We start from the raw sequence: 21,273 nt of genomic DNA on the forward strand, positions 1-21,273 counted from the left end.
TGTATATATATATATATATATATATATATATATATATATATATATATATATATATATATATATATATACTGTATATATATGAGGCCGCGGACTCGCTATTTTGGATTCGCTATAAACAATGCATAATTTAAATTCATTTAAACCCACTGCATACTGTTCAGGACACTCTAAGGAGTCATTTAAGGGTTAAACTTCTGACGTGACCAAACACCATGGCGTCGGCTTCCGTGAACTGCATCTATGGGCGCAGCGCCAACAAAAGGTCCTCTGGTAAGAAACCTCTTCAATTTTTTTCACTGAAACCTGTTTCGCTGTAAAGAGTAGACGCAAGATTCGTTTGATATGCTGCCTTAAATATTTCGTTCATTTTCGCACTTTGGCGCACAGATAAACATGAAGTACTTGAATGAGTGCTGTGGAGCAATTTTCTGACAGACCTTCCAAAAACATGTTTGTTATTTTGAATAACAATTTATTATTATATTTATGAAAAATCCGTGGGTCATTTTGCTTCATTTTAATCTAAATTTTGTTATATATTTTTTTTTTTTTGTTATCACTGTAAATATGGTTCTATTCATTAACATTAGTAAATGCATGCCTATATCTTTACTGTGCATTTTCACTTTGGGAATAAATGTATTCATGCAAAAGCTGAAAAATGTTGCTTTCAGAGGCTTTCTATGGAGTTAGGATGAAAATAAGGTGCATTTCGAACTTTTCTGAGACCAGTGCAGACAGACAGCACACTGGAGGTTAAGTCATTCACTAAAATAGGGAGCAAGGGAGCAAGGATGCATGATGCATCCTATAGCTTTCTATGCAGCCAAGTGCATTCACTCTGAAAATCCGAAAGTTCAGTTTCAGGCTGCAGATGATGTGTGGACCATTCAACATGTTTGGCAGACATGGGACAGTGGTAATCAGTACATTGATTCAGAATTTTTTTAATGCAAAATTGTATTTTAACATGTTTGGCAGTGATACTAACGTCTATAACGTCTCAAAAACATGAATAACCAACACTCCTGGACACATAATAAACTATTTGATTTCTTAAAATTTCACAACTTAGTCCCACTGTCCACATATGTGGACATAGATTTATAGGAAAACGAATTGCTCTATAATTTTTTATAATTAATTTATTATATTCTTTTCTTCACATTTTAGAATAATAGTAAAGTTATCAAAACTATGGAATAACATAAATAGAACTATGGGAATTATGTTGTGACTAAACAAAATCCAAAATAAATCAAAACTGTGTTATATTTTAGCATCTTCAAAGTAGTCACCCTTTGCCTAGAGTTTTCAGACATGTACTCTTGACATTTTCTCAACCAACTTCTTGAGGTATCACCCTGGGATGCTTTTTAAACAGTATTGAAGGAGTTCCCATCTATGTTGGGCACTTATTGGCTGCTTTTCTTTATTATTTGGTCCAAGTCATCAATTTCAAAAACTCTTTTTTTATTTTTTATTTTTTTTTATTACATTTTAGTTTTATAATGAAATAAATTAATATGGTGGCACAATTATATTTTTGTCTACAAAACAAATTTCAAACATTTACGCATACGCCTTCAGATCGAAAGATTTTTAAGATCATGAGAAACATTTCGGTCAAGTGTTTCAAAACTTTTGACCGGTAGTGTTATATATTCTGTTGATGAAATTAATTCATCATTCTACAGATGAACCAAACTCTACATACACACAAAGTAAAGATTTTTCAATACAGTGCAAGTGGGTAAACACAAGCATGATTTCATGCATTGTTGCATTCCGAAATGTCAGAATGCAATTCGTACTGCAAGTATGCACTGCATTCTCAGAAAACATTCTCAAATGCTGTGCAAGTGAACGCAAAGGTTAATAGCCAGGTAAGCTAAATTTTATGCATCAATGTGTTCTGAAATATGTTACATTCTCAGTGCAATGCTCAACACAGCCTCTCTCCACAGGGGGTGCTATAGCTAGCATTAGCATTAACTTCTTCTGTTGTCAGTTTTCTATTTCAGGACAGCTACTGCCATTACAAGTAACAGAACAGTTTAAAGAAATTCTTGCCGATAAACGTGATAATAGTTAGCTTCCTAAATAACAGCACAGCCATTTGAAGGCAAATCTATCGACCCCATGAGTGCTGAAGTTTGTTACTGCATAAACAACATATTTTAAGTACTTTAACAACATAAGTTAAGTATTATCAACGAGCCCATGCAGGTAATGCATTTGGCTCAAGCATTCAAATCTGCATTTGTGTAGTTGCGTAGAGTATGTTTTTGGCCTAAAACAGACTGTGTAAACTTGTTGTAATCTGGGATAACTAGCCTGTCTAATCTACTATATTAACTCGACCCCTGTTGTTTACATCATCGCCATGTCAACCATTCGTAATACTATTATGAAACCACATTGCATTAGCAACATATCGCATTGTATTACAGCCACGGTACACACCCCTAATATTCATTCCACACACAACACTGTTCTGTCATATTGATCTAGAGCTAAATCCGCTGGCTAAACCACAAAAACAGACTAAAGGCCCATTTCTGCCTCTTGCTATCCCAGAATGCCAAACACTATGAGTGATCTTCGCCCAGTGCAGTGAACCTTACTGGTTTAATTGAACAGGTCTCGGGTAGCGAAATTGGAGTTTAAATAAATTTGCCATTTCTCCTCAAGTCCTACATTCATTAAGGAGCCCTTTTCTTCTTTCCTTTCTCTTTCTGTCTTCCCTCCATTCCTTTGTTTCAACATCCCTCCCCCCCATTCCCCTCATTAAAGTGGGACCCTGAGAGCGCCGGTCACTGCTTCTCATTTATTTTCATTTAAAACTCACACAGCTCCACTGAGCCACAGCTCGACGGTGAGCACCTAGGGACAGGTCATTCTGCTAAAACACAAAAACAGCCATTTCTACAGCACACACACTCACACACGAATGCTAGAATGCACGGTGACAGAAGCACCGCAGGCACACACAGACATGACCACCATCGCCTTGTTTTACCGCAATGAAAGGCTTTCCAAACCACTAATTGCAGAGTACAAATTCCAGGGTTTGCAGCAGAAAGTTGGCAGTGCTGTAAGTGTGGTTTTTAGAAAGAGAGTGTAAGCTTTTATGATGGGCTGTGAAGTACAAACTGACCTGGTGTCATATGTGATTGGTTAACCCTTTGTCAACTTCCTGTGAGAAACACACTTAGCCTTGGTTAGCATATTTAAACTAAGAATATATCCCAGTTTGTTAGCTAAAGTATTAAAAGGAATGCACACATATGCCTAAATGGACAACATTTTGGGGGATTAAAATGAAATATTTGAATGTGACTATGATGCCCAGAAATGTTGTTTAGTTAGGTAGCTCAATAGGTTTTGTGACTAAGATGCCTAAAAATGCTGTCTAGGTTGGTAGTTAATTAGATGTTGAGATTGAGATGCCCAAAAATGTTGTCTACGTGGGCAGTTCACTAGGTTTTGACACTGTTATACACAAAATGCTGTCCAGGAAGTTAGTTCACCAGGTTTTCAGACTGTGATTCCCAAAGATGTTGTCTAGGTAGGCAGCTCACTGGGATTCAGGACAGTTTTAAGACTGTGATGCCCAAAAAAGCTGTCTAGGTAGGCAGCTCACTAGGTTTTGAGACCAAGATGTCCAAAATTGCAGTCTAGGTAGGCAGCTCACTAGGGTCGGAGACTATGATGCCCAAAAATCTGTCTTGGTAGGCAGCTCAATAGGTTTTGAGACCAAGATGTCCAAAATTGCAGTCTAGGTAGGCAGCTCACTCGGGTTGGAGACTGTGATGCCCAGAAATGCTGTATTGGTAGGCAACTCACTAGGTTTAGAAACTGTGATGATCCAAAATGCTGTCTAGGGAGGCAGCTCACTAAGTTTGGTTACTGCAATGCCACAAAATGCTTTGTAGGCAAATCACTAGGTTTCAAGACTGTGATGCCCAAAAATACTGTCTAGGTAGCCAGCTCACTAGGTTTGAGAGACTGTGATGCCCAGAAATGCTGTCTAGGTAGCCAGCTCACTAGGTTTAGAGACTGTGATGCCCAGAAATACTGTCTAGGTAGGCAGCTCACTAGGTTTTGAGACTGTGATTCCCAAAAATGCTGTATTGGTAGCCAGCTCACAAGGTTTAGAGACTGTGATGCCCAAAAATACTGTCTAGGTAGCCAGTTCACTAGGTTTAGAGACTGTGATGCCCAGAAATGCTGTCTAGGTAGCCAGTTCACTAGGTTTAGAGACTGTGATGACCAGAAATGCTGTCTAGGTAGGCAGCTCACTAGGTTTTGAGACTGTGATGCCCAAAAATGCTGTATTGGTAGGCAGCTCACTAGGTTTAGAAACTGTGATGATCCAAAATGCTGTCTAGGGAGGCAGGTCACTAAGTTTGGTTACTGTGATGCCACAAAATGCTTTGTAGGTAGGCAGCTCACTAGGTTTGAAGACTGTGATGCCCAAAAATACTGTCTAGGTAGGCAGCTCACTAGGTTTTGAGACTGTGATGGCCAAAAATTCTGTCTGGGAAGGCAGTTGACTAGATTGTGAAGCACAGCATTGGTTCTGCCCTGCCAAACAGTAAACAGCACAACAAAAGACATTGCAGAGCTGTCCAGTATCAGTAATATTACACCTTACAATCAATTGTAATTATAGACATCGCATTTCTAGACTTCATTACATGGTACATCCAGAATCGGATGGATTGAGGTTAGGTACAGCAGCATAAATCGATGCAAGTCCTCAATGTATGAAGCATTACATCAAACACCGGGGGCACGCGCAGTAGATTTATTTAAAGTGCCGGCATGTTCGGCTTTCCCATGTATGTAACGCATCATAAATAATTTTTTTCCATAAAAAAAAAACGATAAACACTCTAAAAAGTGTTGATTCACCAAACAGAGCCAAGACAAGTTGGGATACAATAGGTAACATATGCTCATATTTCTCTAATGGCCCTGCCGACACACGCTGTGTGTGAGTGTGTGTGTGATTGTTATGTGGTAGGCACACACTTGTTCCAAACAGTTCCATTTGACATTTCTTTTTTGGAGGAGGTTGAGTTATGGGAAAGATGTGTGTGTGCAGTATGTGTGTGTACACAACACCAAAAGACCTGATCGCAGTCATCGGAGAGATTCATGCTCCTCGGGGGCTATTTTAAAAGCTATTGAGCACAAGTACAATGAATGGGTAAAAGGCCATAAATCTACTGTTTAAACCAACATGGCTGCCTCTCTGGCCCAATTAATGCCCTCACACCCCATTACACTCCGCACATTAAAACGCCCGTGTTATTAAGCGCTCATAACTCTGGGATAAACACCAACACAACGCGGCTTGATTGAGAGACAGAGAGAGAGATGAGAGGAAAAGAGAGATATAAAACAAAGTGAGTAACAGCCTCATTGTTGGGCTGTCCCATTGTTGAGACTGCTTTCAGTGCAACCCTCCCTCTTTTTCTCCCTCGTTCGCTCTATTTCTCCAATGATACCCCCCCCACCCCCCCATGCCTCTCTAGGCCCCCACCCATGTTCTAAACCCAGTCGGCAGAGAGGCATGCAAACAAAAGCAGACATCTTTCTACCGGCGGGACAGGGCTTAACCCCTCCTGATTGTCTCTCTGTCTTTGTTTAATGTGATTATTACATCCAAACAAACTCGGAATTTAGTCCTTGCAAGTGTGTTTGCACACTTAAACCCACACAAATATACCCATACCCTTTGTGGGATGCATTAATACAGATTAGGACTGCGGCCGTAATGTGCAGGAAGGCGACTGTAATAAGTTAGCACAGTGATTTGCATTTGACACGCACAATTTACATGCACAATTTTATTATCAACAGCAGTAATGTCTCTTTCTGTCATTCTGTTTCTCTTGCGCACACATTCCCGGAATATCCTGCATGATGAACGTGCTCCTTCACGCAAACACTTCTTGAGTCTTTGAGAGGCTCAAACCGCAGGGAAGAGAAACACAAAAGGGAAATGTTAGAAACTGCACATTTTTACACTTGGGAAGGACAAGTGCAGGCGGTGCAGCGCAGTCAGGGTCCCGCAATTTCACAAAAACACAACCGCACATGCACACACCCATCCATACATGCTCAAACGGCCTAGAAACAGCATGTCAACTAACCACGGCAGCAAAACTAGAGGGTTGCTGTCAACCAAACATTCCTGAAACAGCCCGCCGCATACCTGCAGCAAATGCTAGCCGGATGTGAGTGAGTGTGTGCATGCATGTCTTTGTGTGTTGTCCAGGGACAGCTTTACCTCAGCAGCAGTTCCTCTGCGGTCCTCATGGAGACAGCACTGTTCGCCGTAGATGGGTATCGCATGCTGTCCACACACACACTCGGCACAAAGCCCAGCTCAGATGAGTGCTCCAACATCTCCGTTACTCCAAACGCAAGCATGCACTACACACACACACTATCCTTGTGCTGTGGTGGATGTGCACTAGCCCTTTCTCTCTGGTGTCTGAATCCTCCCCTCTCTCTCTCTCTCTCTCTTGCTCTAACACTCCCAACCCTTCCTCCTCCCCCATCCCTCCCTCCTCCCCATCTGATTCACTGGGCTGTGATAACCCTTTCTGACAGCTCATGTTGTTTTTGGGCCAGAGCTAGTGCTGTTAGCCTGGTGCTTGCTAGCATGGAGAAGCCTACTGTGGCCCAGGATGCCCCACACCCTTGAGGACAGCTCATATCTCGTCACACCATTCTAGATGAGAATAACAACTAAAGGAGTGGACATTCAAACATCTTGCAGAATTAGACAAGACATGAAACTGAAGCTTTGGTTTCTGATTACATAGGAAATTATGTTTGGACTAATGGATATATAATCAAGAACATCCATCTTTGTCCTAATGTTATTTTGAACTAACATGGTTAAAGTAGACTTTTCTGGCGTCAGTGAGCCTAATGGCTGGCTTGCTCAACATGACTTTTAAAATATTAAGAGATTCTAAACAAATACTAGGTAGCGTAAACTTACCAACTTTTTGAATGGCTACAGATAAAAACTGGCCATCGCATACCAAATGACCGAGGATCACACTCTACCCAGCTGTCAAGTCAATCCTATCCGATCACAGTCTCGTGTGGAAACAGACACCCTTCCATCTTAGGAGCCACATGACAGATGTTACAAAACGTACAGGAGCATTGCTTTTTATTGTTGCTTTTACTGTTGCTGTACTCAAGTTGCGAAAAACATGGGCCAAACAATTTGGGTGCGGCCTTGGGTGGGAAGACACATTCAGTATGGCCTCTAGAGATGGCAAGGCCAGTTGGAGGTAAGTGGGGTTAAAAGGTAAGCTCCATTTTGAGTGCTTGTTCACCATCTCCATTTCTTAAGCTTAGTGGCCCCCCCACACTCGATTTCCATTGGCTGCCTAATGTATGACTTCAGATTTGAGTCGTGGAGCATCATACACTACAATATTTTCTCTGCAGTCGTGGATAGTTGCTAAAAAATATCAAGCATGTATGAAATCATTTGACAATATGGAATAATAGTTGGATGGTAAGAAATTGGAGTTGGAACTAACATTAACTAAGGTTAACAAATGCTGTAAAAAATATATTGTTCATTAATAGACCAATGATCCCTAATGGATTAAAGTTAACAAATGAAACCTTTTTGTAAAGTGTTACCATGCTAACTGTGGTGTTTTAGCAGAAACTATGGTGAGATGGTACATTTTCGTAAGGGTTTTAAACTGGACTTTTCTTATTTGTCTGAATGGTTTATCCTGTCCGTTGCACAAGATTTTGTGACAAGGGCTTGATAGAATAGGTTTTGCATCAGTGCTACTTATGAACTGAGTATTTATTGCAAAGACATCACCAGAGGCTTAATTTTGTGAGGACCATTGTTTTGATAAATTAGTTCGGCAGTGGGAAAGCAAAAAACCACCAGGGACATGGATTAGTTAATCTGAGGGCTCCGAGTGTGTGTGTGTTGAATGTGGAGTTCTAAGAAGCCATTTTTCTTCCCAATGGGCACATTTTGTTAATAGTCACACTCATGTGAAAATAACCTCTTGTCATTGCTGTTTCTTTACACCATCTGTTCCTACCTCTCCATCCCTCTCACATTCTCTCTGTTCCAGAAAAACATATTTATGTCTCCACTTTTTAAATGTCTCCACCTTTCACAAGTTTCTCACTCTTTCTCTCTCTTCAAAATGTCTCCCAGATTTGCCTGTTTAAAAATGCATAATGTTTATTATGGCTCATGAAAGTTTCACTGCGAGAAAAACACATTGGAGGATCAAGGGCACCGATTCATTAAAAGACAAAATTCTGTGTTGCACCTTGTGTGCTTGGATCTTGGATAACACTTGCAATAATTGGCAAAGTAATTTGTTTACCAAACACCTGCCATCCTGAGCTGCCCATTAAACATCCTAAAAATGTATTTAGTGAAGGTGATGCACATCTCGCAATGGTTTACTGGCTTCAGAAAAAGATGTTTCTTTTGATGCTCATTTGGTATTAGGGCTCTACTTATCGAACTGATTTCGATTACAGATGTCATGAAAATAAAATTGGTTAGAAGTGTAAAATAACCAGTTTCAAATGTCTCTCTGTTCCATCTGCTTCCTTTTATTAGTTTGTGTCTGGCTGTTTCTATCGCAAGCCTCTCTGCCAGTCTCTTATGAACTAGTCAGTGTAAATGTAATGTTTGTCCAACAGTAATCGTTTCTGAGTGGCATGCGTACAGCCACATGTGGGCAGGGAACTTAACGGCTAGACGAAAATGCCAAATGTATTACCGATCAATTCTAATTCGCACAGTTTTTCAATGCCATTACCGAAAGCCCATTGCATTCCAGAGGTATCTTTTTGGCATTTGTTTTGTAATGAGGAAATCTACATGTCTGTCTGCATGAGGGTTGAAGTCAAGCTATTACTGACAGCCTTAGAGGAAATATATCCCAGGTGTGATCCCTGGTTTCCTGTGATCTCTGACAATGGCATTTGATTTGCTGTGTCTGCAGATGCCTGATAACAGTTAATTTGCAGAGTCAGAGTCCATGGGGCCCATTATGATTGATTAGTGCATTATTTAAGATTAATAAGAGGATAGTATGTAAAGAAATGCGAGAAATTGAGACGAGAAGAGACAATAGAAGAAGAGACAAGATGAGACACTAAGAAGAGAGGAGAGGTGAGGTGAGAAGAGATGAGATGAGATGAGAAGAGAAATGTGATGAGATGACACAAGAAGTGATGAGAAGAGACAAGAGAAGAGACTATACAAGAAGAGATTAGAAGAGAGAATGTGAGAAATGAGATGAGATGAGAAGAGACAAGAAGAGAAGAGATGAAATGAGACAAAAAGAAGAGGAGAAGAGACGAGATGCGAAGACACAGGAGGAGAAGAGACAAGAAGTGAAGAGAAGAGCATGTGAGAAATGTGGCGAGATGAGACAAGAAGAGATGAGAAGAGAGGATGTAAAAAATGCAACAAGACAAGATAAGAAGAGACAAGATGAGAAAAAAAGAGAAAAGACGAGATGTGAAGAGTATGTGAGAAATGTGATAGGATAAGACAAGAAAAGATGAGAAGAGACGAGAACATAAGGCAAGATGACACAAGAAGAGATGAGAAGAGACAAGAGGAGAGATGACACAAGAAGAGATGAGATGAGAAGAGAGCATGTGAGAAATGCAACGAGATGGGAAGAGAAATTAAGAGACAAGGAAAGATGAGAAGAGACAAGAGGAGAAGAGATGAGACAAGAAGAGAAGAGAACAGAAGAGTTTGTGAGAAATAGGACGAGATGAGACAAGAAGAGATGAGAAGACACAAGAGAAGAGGCAAGACAAGAAGAGAAGAGAGGATGAAAAGAGAGCATGTGAGAAATGCAACGAGATGGGATGAGACAATAAGAGAAAAGAAAAGAGAAGAAGAAATGAGTCAAGAAGAGAAGAGATGAGGAGAAAAGAGCATGTGAGAAATTCAAAGAGATGAGACTAGAAGTGAAGAGATGAGATGGGGAGAGACGAGATGTGCTGAGACAATAAGAGACAAGATCGAGACAAAATAATAAATAAAAATCAATAAGTGAGGAGACCATCAGGCAAGGGTGAAAAGAGATGAGATATCTGAATGCACAGACACAGTGCCCTGGGACAATGTGGACTGCATATCACACAAACAACCACACACACAAAGCCAAACCAGGCCGATTATAAAATCCTGTTCAGTCCATCGCACAAACATAACGTCCTCTGTCAACTCGTCGCATTGCATTTACAGTTTAATGAAATGACCTACTTAAGAGTATCTTTCCATCCAAGCCACTATCTCCATCTTTCTTCTATCTCTTTGTCTTCTGCTGTGCATGCATTCCTGCATTATTCCCAGTCTCTCAATCCTCTATTCCATTTGATCTCTGTCACTATACTAATCATATTCTCCTGTGTTTAAAGCTTCCACTCTCTCTCACTCACTGTCTTTCACAGTTTTTCTCTTCTTGGCTAATCATGTGGTCTTTAAGGGTGCTTAAATGGTCAATGCCTAATCGCTCCTAGCCATGACAACCTGCATTTTAAGGCCATTTGTGCCACACCTGGTTAATGGGCTGAAAAATGAATGGACAACTGAGCATTTTTTCCTACAACAGTCATAAAATCTTCTTCTTCCTAATGATGTTTCCGCCATGGTACAGGATCTGTTATTTTGCATGCAGCTCACCACTTTTTCTGATCCAGTATATCTTCTGGGTTTATTTTGATGGCACACATATCTTCTTTGATGGTATCCATCCACTGTTTCTTTGGTCGACCTCTGGGTCGCTGACCAGCCATACAGTCATAACAACAGTCATAAAATGTCCAGGTAAAAACGGGATTTGCATCTACTACAAAGCCTTCAATACAGTTTTAGGGGCCTTTCAAAGGACTCGGTCTTGCAATGACATGGAGTGGGACTGCAATGCTATTCATGGCACCATTGAGAGTAAGACATTGCAAGAGTGTGTGTTTCATTAAGCAGGTCAGCCTGATGCAATTCACAGTGGTACGGCCTTTATTATTAAATGTTATCAAGGCTTGAAAAGATGGAATTTCAAATTAATATCCCACTGGATGTAGAGGTAGACAAAGAGAGAGAGAGAGAGAGAGAGAAAGAGGGTGAGATGTTGGGTGTTTTGTCTGAATGTGAGGGTTCTTCTAAGCCCAGGCTAGCATTAATAAAATAAGGATTACTTGACGTCAGCACTGTGCGATTTCACCCCTTCACAGCGGTATTTGGCTCTCCCTGACCAGCTCTATCAGACTGTTTTACCTCGTTTTGTCTGTCTCAGGACCAAAACCTCTTGTCTCTATCAGAATGCTATCCACAGGGGACCCTTGGAAAAAAAAGAAAAACCTCAATTCATTCCCTCTCATCTTGCTCTCTTTCTGCAGAAGGAATGCACCAAAACACAGATAAATAATTTAGATTTTTTTTCCCCAAAGAAAAGGTTTGACGCAGCAGTTTGGAAGAAAAAGCTGCTATAAAACTTGCATGAGATACATGAGTCCACAATCAGCCTGCTGATATGAAGAATTAATCTTATCTTAAATACACACAGCATGAAAGTGTAGCGTAGAATTGTTCTTCAGTTCGAGACGTTCATATGTGATAGATCACCTATTGTTCCTGTGACAATGTCCTTAGAGCATCAAACAACAAACTCTTCCCTCTTCTAATTTTGGGACAGCCAATCAGCAGAGATTAAAGACACAAAGGCCCAATCCCTGAATGGCAGTTAGAGTGAAGCATTCGATGAGCGTCAATGACAGCGTGACTATTCATGATGCTGCAGCCAGTGGATCAAAGGTTTGGCTGGGCTTATGTGTATGTAGAGGGAGAGAAGCTTATATGAAAGTGAAGAGCTTATTAATCTTTGAAAGTAGATGTGAGCCTGTAAACTGTATATCAGAGGTCTGCATAGAGATTAAATTGAAACTTGAATCCTGACCTGACCATATCAAAACAAATTAATCTGCAAATAATTGATTTCAATGGGAATGGTGCGTCATTAGGAGAAAAAAAGCAAGGGTTTGCAAAAGTGGCACTTAAAAGTTGACAACAGCGCACACTGAAGTAAGCATCCGTTGACAAATTTTTCATAGCAGACTCTGAAAACGTGTGCGCTCCAGTCCCCAGGTCTCCAGGTAAAATGTCCATTGCAAAAGCTTAAAATGAGGTAATGCAGTCAACAGGAATGCATATTTTCTTAACTCTACCCCCTAACACAAACCCCAACCCTAAACCTTACCATCAGTGGAGTTAAAATGTAATTTTATTTAGGAAATAATGACTGGAATGCCACCCGAAGTCAGACATCCGACGGGGCAGATAGGGGCAGATCAACCAATCCCGACCTCAGCAAGAATGTGCAATGTACACAGTGTTGCCAGATCTTAAAAGAGAAACAAGCGACCTGGTCTGGAAAAACAAGCCCAAAACGAGAGACTTGCCTCACCAAAACAAGAGAAAATAAGCAACCCCTTTTTTTTTGCTGGGGGAGCTTATGGAGAGTCTCATGGTCTTAATCACTAATTAGCATAGATCAGCATTAGGTAGCCCATTTGGATTTAACATCACATTATGCGGGCAGATTATATTTTGTTAAAAAAAAAATGTTTTACCCACAGAGCACATGCACAGCTCAAGTCCTTCTGGAGTTAATAAAGTCCTGAATCAACATTACACTGCTTTAATAATGTAGATTGGGATAAAACAAAGGGGAGCACACACTCATTTCTCTTTACAGGGTTCCCACTGTCATGAAAAACCTAAAAATATCAGGGAATATTAAAATATTACATCGGTAATGAATATAGTTTTTCTCAACTCTAAATATTCATGAGCTTGAAATTGCTTGTATAGAGTAGCCTACAACTTGCCACTTCATAATGATGTCTCATTTGTCAGTGAATTGTTCTTTTGAGTCAGTTATTTTGAATGAGGACAAGTCATGCAAATTCATAGGTCAAAAAGGATGGGAACCCTGACTTTAGCTGTAATAAACCAGCTGAAACAGAATGTGATCGCAAACTAAGGCTTCAATAAAAAGAACTGCAAAAATAATTTTAATTATAGGTCTGCTTCTCCACCAAACTCCGGTCAAATCAAATCTGTATTAATGCATCATATCTAATGAAGAAATTGAAACAATGGAGAAATTGACTTTATTATTTATTTTCCTTGTATATGTCTCTTTTGTCATTATTGCCATGAGCGAGGAAATTAACTGGGCTGCCCTGTCACTCACCAATCCAATTTCAGAGGAAAAGCATTTCTATGCGCATATTCGCGAGACCGCGATTGCGGAATTTCGTCGTTGCGCAGATCAGATGACTCTTCCACCAGCCGTGTGTTTGACACCACTGATGTACTGTAGAGCGCAGCACGGACAGTAGATGAGGCTGTTTTGGCAGCTATTTTTAGTGGTGGATCGCAGTTTATTGTACTCTGGAAACAAGCCCTAAAAAACGCAACCCGTGACTTCCATAATAAGCGGACATGGCAGCACTGAATGCACAATAAATATACAAGAGGATGTTAAGAAGAATAGTCTGCATTTCAGTCATTGCCAACATTTTCACCTATTTTGCTCGTGAAATAGCTACTAGATAGCCAGCTAACTAGCATCTGGAAGACTGTGCTGTGTTTATGTTACTGTGACCTGGAACACACTGGTCTTGGTTAATTTCAACTCTGATTTTCCCACCTCCGACACCTCCGAACGCAGCATAAGAGGCTGCTCACCTCATGAGTCATGAGTAGAACTGCAGTTAAATTCTTTCACTTTGGTACTTGGAAACATGTCTGATAGGGATGCCGCTTATCAGTAATTGGCAAGAATGGGGTTGATTTGAATGTACATAAACTTTCGGAAACAACTTGTCGCTCTTCTGTGTGATCATTTTGACCAGACCTGACTGGTACAGTCGAACTGTAAGAAGAAAAAAAATACTCACATCAGAAAATGTTGCAAATCCATTGATCTCAATGGGATGGTGAGTTGTAAGCAATGGCATTTTTATCTTTATGCGGGCATATTTTTTTCTACATTGTTACCTATAAAATTATGATGAAATATTTAACTAGGCCTAGAAAAAAACAAACATAATACTGACATAAACAAAACAGAAGAATGAGGTCATTTTTTTATCCCCACATTTTAAATTTGGGGGCATTTTTGTCCATTTCGGTGGCATTTTTGCCCTGAGCCACTAGTGATTTCAACAGAGCCCCTAAGAGGACAGAGCGGGAATTTCTTTTCTTCTGAATTAGTATTGCATTCTCTCGCAATAGTTTTGCATTCCCTCATAATAGTTTTGCGTTCCCTCGCAATAAATTTACCATGGCTTTAATACAGTCACCATATTTTAAACTTGATATTCGTTGTAAAATGGTTATTATGGTTTTACTACAAATACAATGGTTTTTAAGCTAAAAAAAGAAAATACAATTGTGTAAAACAATTAAGAGAATGTTTAAAATTGAGGTGTTAAGAAGTATGAAAAATGGTTGATATAAACATTATATTACGTATATACTCTGTGTTTGTATAAATGTTCACGTGTTATGTAGAAATTAAGCAGTTAAAGCAAACGCTAAAATTTGTAGGTTATATTCAAATAATTTATTTGTTAGGGTGAAGTTAAATTTATAAATGTTATATAGCCATTTTTTCAAATTTGTTCTTTATATTTTCTTTGTTTTTTTCATGAGTTGTGAATAGGACTGTAAATAGAACTATTTAAAGAGAGAATATAAAACTAGAGAGGTAAAAAGGGTAAGCATAATAAGGTTTGGCTTCAGCCTATTCCTTTTTGGACATTTAAAAAAAAGATGATGCTATAATAATAAATAAATAAATAAAAATGAAATTATACAGTATACTGTATTAAAAGCATGGCTTCTGCCAAAAAAAAACAAAACATGAATAGCCTACAACAGTCGTGGTTACTACAATATTACTACTTACTATGGTTACAGTCTACAATGTTACTTCAGTAAAACATGGTTAAACTATGGTACTTGTATGGTAAAACTATAACAACCAAAACATTATGGTTTTTATTACCATAGTTTTCATTTTTCGGTATTATTACGATGGTTTTACTATGAATATCAAGGTTAAATATGGTTACTGTAGTAAAGCCATGGTAAATTTATAGCGAGGGCACGCAAAACTAATTCAGCCCTATCCTCTTAAGGGCTCCGTACATTTCTGACCCTGGTTGCAAAGACAAAAACAAACAGAAAATGCAAAAGTTTGCGAAAGTGACACTCTGACTGTAATGTGACCAAAAGTTGATAACAACACACTGTGATGCAGACATCCGGTGACCAATGAGAATCTCAGAGAGGCGGGTCCAGTTCACTGTATTGCTGCTTGATTTCAAACTGACTCCACACCCTCAAAACAGACCTTGTGCACTACTATCCGCTTCGTCTGAGCTTTAACTAGCTTTAAAAGCCTAAAGTATGGGCTCCCCCACCCCCCCCCCCCCCCAAAAAAAAATCTTAAAGTTTAAACAACAGCAAACAACAGTGACAAATAAAGATTCTTTTCCACACCCTCTCTCTTCCGTGCGGTGAGTACAGTAAGACAGGCAGTCGGGCATGTTCTATTTTCAGCTGTTAGCAGACAGAAATTAATTAGTCACCTTTCATTAGAGGCCTGATTCTGGAGTTCTGTCTCTTCAATTATTTCCTCAAAGAAGACACATACACACACTGAGGCCATTTGGTCCCACTATTTATTGGGAAAAATATTTTGCTTGGAGTGACGAATATTTCTTTACGTTGTCACTGAATTTCAGATTCACCTAACCCAGTGTGTATGTGTGGTTTTTAGAAGTTAAAAAAGGACTATTGTGCTTTTGGATGCGGATTTGTCTGTGTAGACACTTCAAAGCCAGCAAGCTCTCTCTAAGACTGACAGGAAAACAGAAGAGGTAGAGAATCTGGTCATTAGGATGCTAATGAGAGAGAAAGAGAGAGAACACAGCTCCTTTTCCCCCTTTTCTGGGTATTTTTGACTATTGAGGAGCATCAAAATAATCTAAATATTTCCAGCTTTTTCTGTGAGAAAATCTCAACAGTGGTTTTTTTGCTGTGGAACATCGTCCTCAATGTCATGCCGTAAAATTATTATTAAATGATGAAAATAAATGTTAAAGGGGTTATATTCTACCTCTGTAGTATTTTATTTACCTTGAAGTCCACTTACAATGTAAGACATGGGATACTTCATATGCCACTGCCTGAACCTTGGACTCAGGATGGACCTCACCGAACCTCACCGAAATGACCTGCAGGTTGAACTGCAATGCACCTCACTGATCTCTGCCTGCATCACCTTTGTCTATTGATGGATTACACTCTTGAAATGGAATACATAGACTATAATTTAACTGCCAACAAAAGCCTTCATCGGCCAACAATTTAGTTCCACATGATTGTTTTCCACCCTCTCTCTGACCCATTTGGTATTTTCAAATTCTGAATGAATGTAATCCAGAGTGATTTTGTTTTATGTTTCACACTGTTCATATTTTACCCTGAATTTGAGTTACTCTTTTCATATTTCCAGATTTGTAATGTGGAGGTAAACCTTAGTGGAGTACATTTCAAGAGCGATGAATGGGAGACCACAGCAAATATTCTTTTCGCCTTCCTATTTACTCCAACAGCAAAAGAAAAAAAAGAGAGGAAAGACTTTTGTTATAAATTTACACTTAAAAATATTAAAATATAATAAAGTCTTTAGTCCATAGTCTAGTTTAGAAATTTCACACTGTGATTTTGTAAGCCTTAGCATTATTATTTGCATTATTTAAATGTTACTTGCATAACATACAAAGTTAATAACATGGATTGGACAGCATGCGATGAATATGCAAAAAAGTTTCAATAGCTATTCATCCATCTGTGGAAATAGTACAAAGGTATGGTCATCAGGTGATGGTTTCCATAGTGGATTAGTTTTTTGAGTTACTTACCCAACACTGGTAACATGCTGATTTCAGAATGAACCATTTTTGCTGTTTCAATAATCAGTCTAGTCAGACTGAGGAGGGAGCTTTGCGTTGAACATGTGTATGTGTGCAATATTAAAGGCAGGAAAGTGATTTAAATTGATCAACACCACTTTTGAACAACCTTCATCTCCACACATGCTCATTGTGTCATGCATTGTGACATATCCTCTTTTCTTCCAATAACATCCATAGACATCTATTTTTCTTTTTTTTTCTTTCTTTTTTTTCCAGTTTTTCAATTATACTAATTCAAATTACTACAGACTGACCCGAACCTAGACCCTAACAATACCCCTAAAAGAAAAAATGTTTGAATTTGATTTTATGTATAAATATATATATATATATATATATATATATATATATATATATATATATATATATATGTGTGTGTGTGTGTGTGTGTGTGTGTGTATTTTGAAACACTTGACTGAAGTGTTTCTCGTATGCTTAAATGTTTGAAATTAGTTTTGTAGACAAAAATATAATTGTGCCACCATATTAATTTATTTCATTATAAAACTAAAATAAAAAATAAATAAAAAAAAGTTATGACTTGGACCAAATAATAAAGCAGCCAATAAGTGCCCAACATAGATGGGAACTCCTTCAATACTGTTTAAAAAGCATCCCAGGGTGATACCTCAAGAAGTTGGTTGAGAAAATGTCAAGAGTACATGTCTGAAAATTCTAGGCAAAGGGTGACTACACTGAAGATGCTAAAATATAACACAGTTTTGATTTATTTTGGATTTGTGAATTTTATTATATTTATTTTTATTTATTTAATTTTTTGTCACATTTTAGAATAATAGTAAAGTCATCAAAACTATGGAATAACATAAATGGAACTATGGGAATTATGTTGTGACTAAACAAAATCCAAAATAAATCAAAACTGTGTTATATTTTAGCATCTTCAGTGTAGTCACCCTTTGCCTAGAATTTGCAGACATGTACTCTTGACATTTTCTCAATCAACTTCTTGAGGTATCACCCTGGGATGCTTTTTAAACAGTATTGAAGGAGTTCCCATCTATGTTGGGCACTTATTGGCTGCTTTACTTTATTATTTGGTCCAAGTCATCAATTTCAAAAACGTTTTTTTTTTAATTACATTTTAGTTTTATAATGAAATAAATTAATATGGTGGCACAATTATATTTTTGTCTACAAAACTAATTTCAAACATTTATGCATACGCCTTCAGATCAAAAGATTTTTAAGATCATGAGAAACATTTCAGTCAAGTGTTTCAAAACTTTTGACTGGTAGTGTGTATATAAACTACAAAATTTTATCAAAATGACACCAGAAACCACAGATCAGAATGTAACTGTCATAATGCCAAAATAGTTAAATGCATCAACTGTGTTAAATAAATAACATCGAATATTTAATCTCATCGTTTATATATACAATAAAATAAACCGATTAATTCCATGAATTCAATATAAGAATTCGTAAACATTTGTACATCTCTCAAGTTAATGAGATTTTAGAGCAAGATTTTCAGTGAATAATAGCTTAAATTTCGGTCTGCTCCTCAAAAAAAGCTATCATATGGCTTCAAAAGACTTGGAATTTAACACACAAGTCATATCGACTACATTTATGATACTCTAGTAGTGATTTTATGGTGCTTTTTTGTTCTCATTGGAACTCAACACCCTCAGTCCCCATCCACTTTCATGTATGGAAAAGATAAGCTTGGACATTCTGCCAATTATATTTGTTTTTGCTCCTTAGAAGAAACAACATACAGGTTTGTAACATCATGAGGGTGAGTAAATGATGACAGAATTTTTATTGTGAACTGTAATTGTAACATAAATTGTTAGATACCACGCATGTTGGAGGTTTGCTCTGTCATGAAAACATACACACAGTGTCCATGTAAATGTAAATGTTCTCTCTGTGAAACGACTTCACCATTCGTTTTCCAGCAAATTTATTTAAAGCAGGTGAAACAACAGTCTCTTTTCCTCTTTAAGTCAGTGTGTGTGTATGACAGGCCACTCTTTGCTTTCTAACTCATTTAGCCATTGAGTCACCATATACTGTTAGCCTACACACACATAGGCTACTGGCACAAAGTCACTTCTTGGTATTCTCCTCCCAGATCTCATAAATATTAATCCCCTGTGAGCTCATTAGCATAGCCACACTGAGCTGCACTGCCATCTAGTGAGACACTTCCTCTCATGAATATTCAGTGCGGTCCTTAGAGGAGAAATATCTGAGACAATAACCCAATCAGAGAGGAGGGACGGGACTTTGTGTGAGAATGTGTAATTAAGAAGAGTATTCAGATGCAAAGTCATTCAGGGTATCTCTGATTAGAAGCTTTAGATTATTCACGCAGACTCTGTCTGAACTGTCGGCTAGCTGAACAACAATTGCAAATATTTTTGTGAAATATACAAAAATATGCAATGAATGAAGGCAAAATATGCAGCTATTCCGCTGAGGGTATTTAGTGACGTGACATTTGTTTAAAGGAAAAGATAACTTTAACCTCTAAACTTTGATAGGTGAAAGTGACAGTTTACATTTCATGGTGTATTTCACGATACTTTTCTTTTTAGATTTCATGGCCTATTCATTTTTGTAGCCACTTTTCATATACTTTTAATTGACTGCAACATTCCACGATTAAATTGTTTATGATATATTTATTTTGTCTGTATATTTCATTATATATTCCATAAGGCTTTTCATTTGGTATTTCATGTCATTTTCCACTTTCCATAAATAAATTAATGCATTGTACGCCTTATTTAATTATACTTACATGTCATTGATCTTTAATTTTTTTTTTAATTTCAAAATGCCATGATTTAATTATTTCATGATATATTTATCCCCCCCCCCCAACAATTTTCATTTGACATGAAGAAATAAATAATTTCAAGCCATATTTATTTATTTATTTACCCCTTATATTATTTGTATTTGTTAGCAACATTCTATGATTTATTTGTTTGATGATATATATAGTGTATATATATATATATATATATATATATATATATATATATATATATATATATATATATATATTTGTCCATTATATTTCATTTAAAGGTGTATTTTATAACATATTTCATGAGGTTTTTCATTTCATGGTGTATTTCACACAGTATTTCATGTAATTTTTCATTTACCATAAATAAATAAATATATTACATGCCTTATTTACACCTATATTTATTGATCTTTTATTTTAATTTTTTTATTGCAAAATTCCATGATTTAATTATTCCATTATATATTTATTTATTAAATTTTGTCCACTATATTTAATTTTAAGATGTATTGCATGGGATATTTCATGAGGTTTTTCATTTCAATATATATATATATATTAATCGAGTTAATTACGGGACATGCCGATTAATTACTTGAAATACTCACGTATGACATTATTTGCTGAGAAAATAGAAAGTGCATAATAATTGAAATACTTATGTTTGGCCTATAATAAATATACATAGTAAGGATTGAAATTCAGTTTGAAATAGGTTGCATTATTGTGGCGGATGAATAAAGCATTAATTAGACAATACAAAAAGTGTCTTAAGAACTCAATATATTTGTTTTATTCTCATATCATTGAACAAGCCTACAGTTTACAGCATTCTGTTTTGCACTGAGTTTGTCAATGTGTCCATTTCTCACAGTACACTGCCTTGCGTTCCATCTGCCTTTTAATTGTCGCTCTATGTACAGCATATGTGTGTGCCACAGACGGACGCGTTTGGAGCGTCTCACTGGTATTCAGCATCATAAACGCCGCATTTTTAGGATGCTGTGTCAAGTTAAAAGTAGCGGAAACTTTGAAAACTGCATCTCAAGATTGCTGTCTTCGGTTGTACTTTGCCCACATGTTCCGCTACTGTAGTGAGTGGGTCTCATTCTGTGGCTGCGCTGCTTGTAAGATTTGTTGAGGCGCGCTCAAGATGTACTTCAGGCTTGAAGTGCTCGAATGCTCATACGTTCATTAACGTCATTAACACATGAGCAACTAATCACACTAAATGTATGCATTAAATTGACAGTCCTAATGTATATGTATTAATTAAATTTTTGTTTTTGTTCATTTCATGTATTTATTTTATTTTTATTTTTTCTTGTTGGAAAAAATACTTTGAGTGGCAAGGACATTCTTTAAAAATG

At 37.6% G+C, this 21,273-nt stretch overlaps 1 protein-coding gene across 22 annotated transcripts in view; it reads right to left on the minus strand.

Moving 5' to 3' along the window:
- The window catches only part of LOC127436814 (CUGBP Elav-like family member 2), a 226,935-nt gene that overhangs the window by 120,821 nt on the left and 84,841 nt on the right, over window positions 1–21,273 (minus strand). For 6 of the 22 annotated variants that reach the window (XM_051691237.1, XM_051691241.1, XM_051691236.1 and 3 more), the window contains exon 1: window positions 6,305–6,479. The exons of 2 other annotated variants lie outside the window; for them this stretch is intronic. In XM_051691237.1, coding sequence (XP_051547197.1) covers window positions 6,305–6,447 — 143 coding nt within the window. In that variant the 5' untranslated portion in view covers window positions 6,448–6,479. Of the gene's footprint in view, window positions 1–6,304; window positions 6,487–21,273 lie in introns of those variants that run through there. 14 more of the 22 variants (XM_051691217.1, XM_051691220.1, XM_051691218.1 and 11 more) reach the window with 6 other exon arrangements.

This window comes from Myxocyprinus asiaticus, chromosome 47 (assembly GCF_019703515.2).
Source record: "Myxocyprinus asiaticus isolate MX2 ecotype Aquarium Trade chromosome 47, UBuf_Myxa_2, whole genome shotgun sequence".
In the NCBI taxonomy this organism is placed as follows: Eukaryota; Metazoa; Chordata; class Actinopteri; order Cypriniformes; family Catostomidae; genus Myxocyprinus; species Myxocyprinus asiaticus.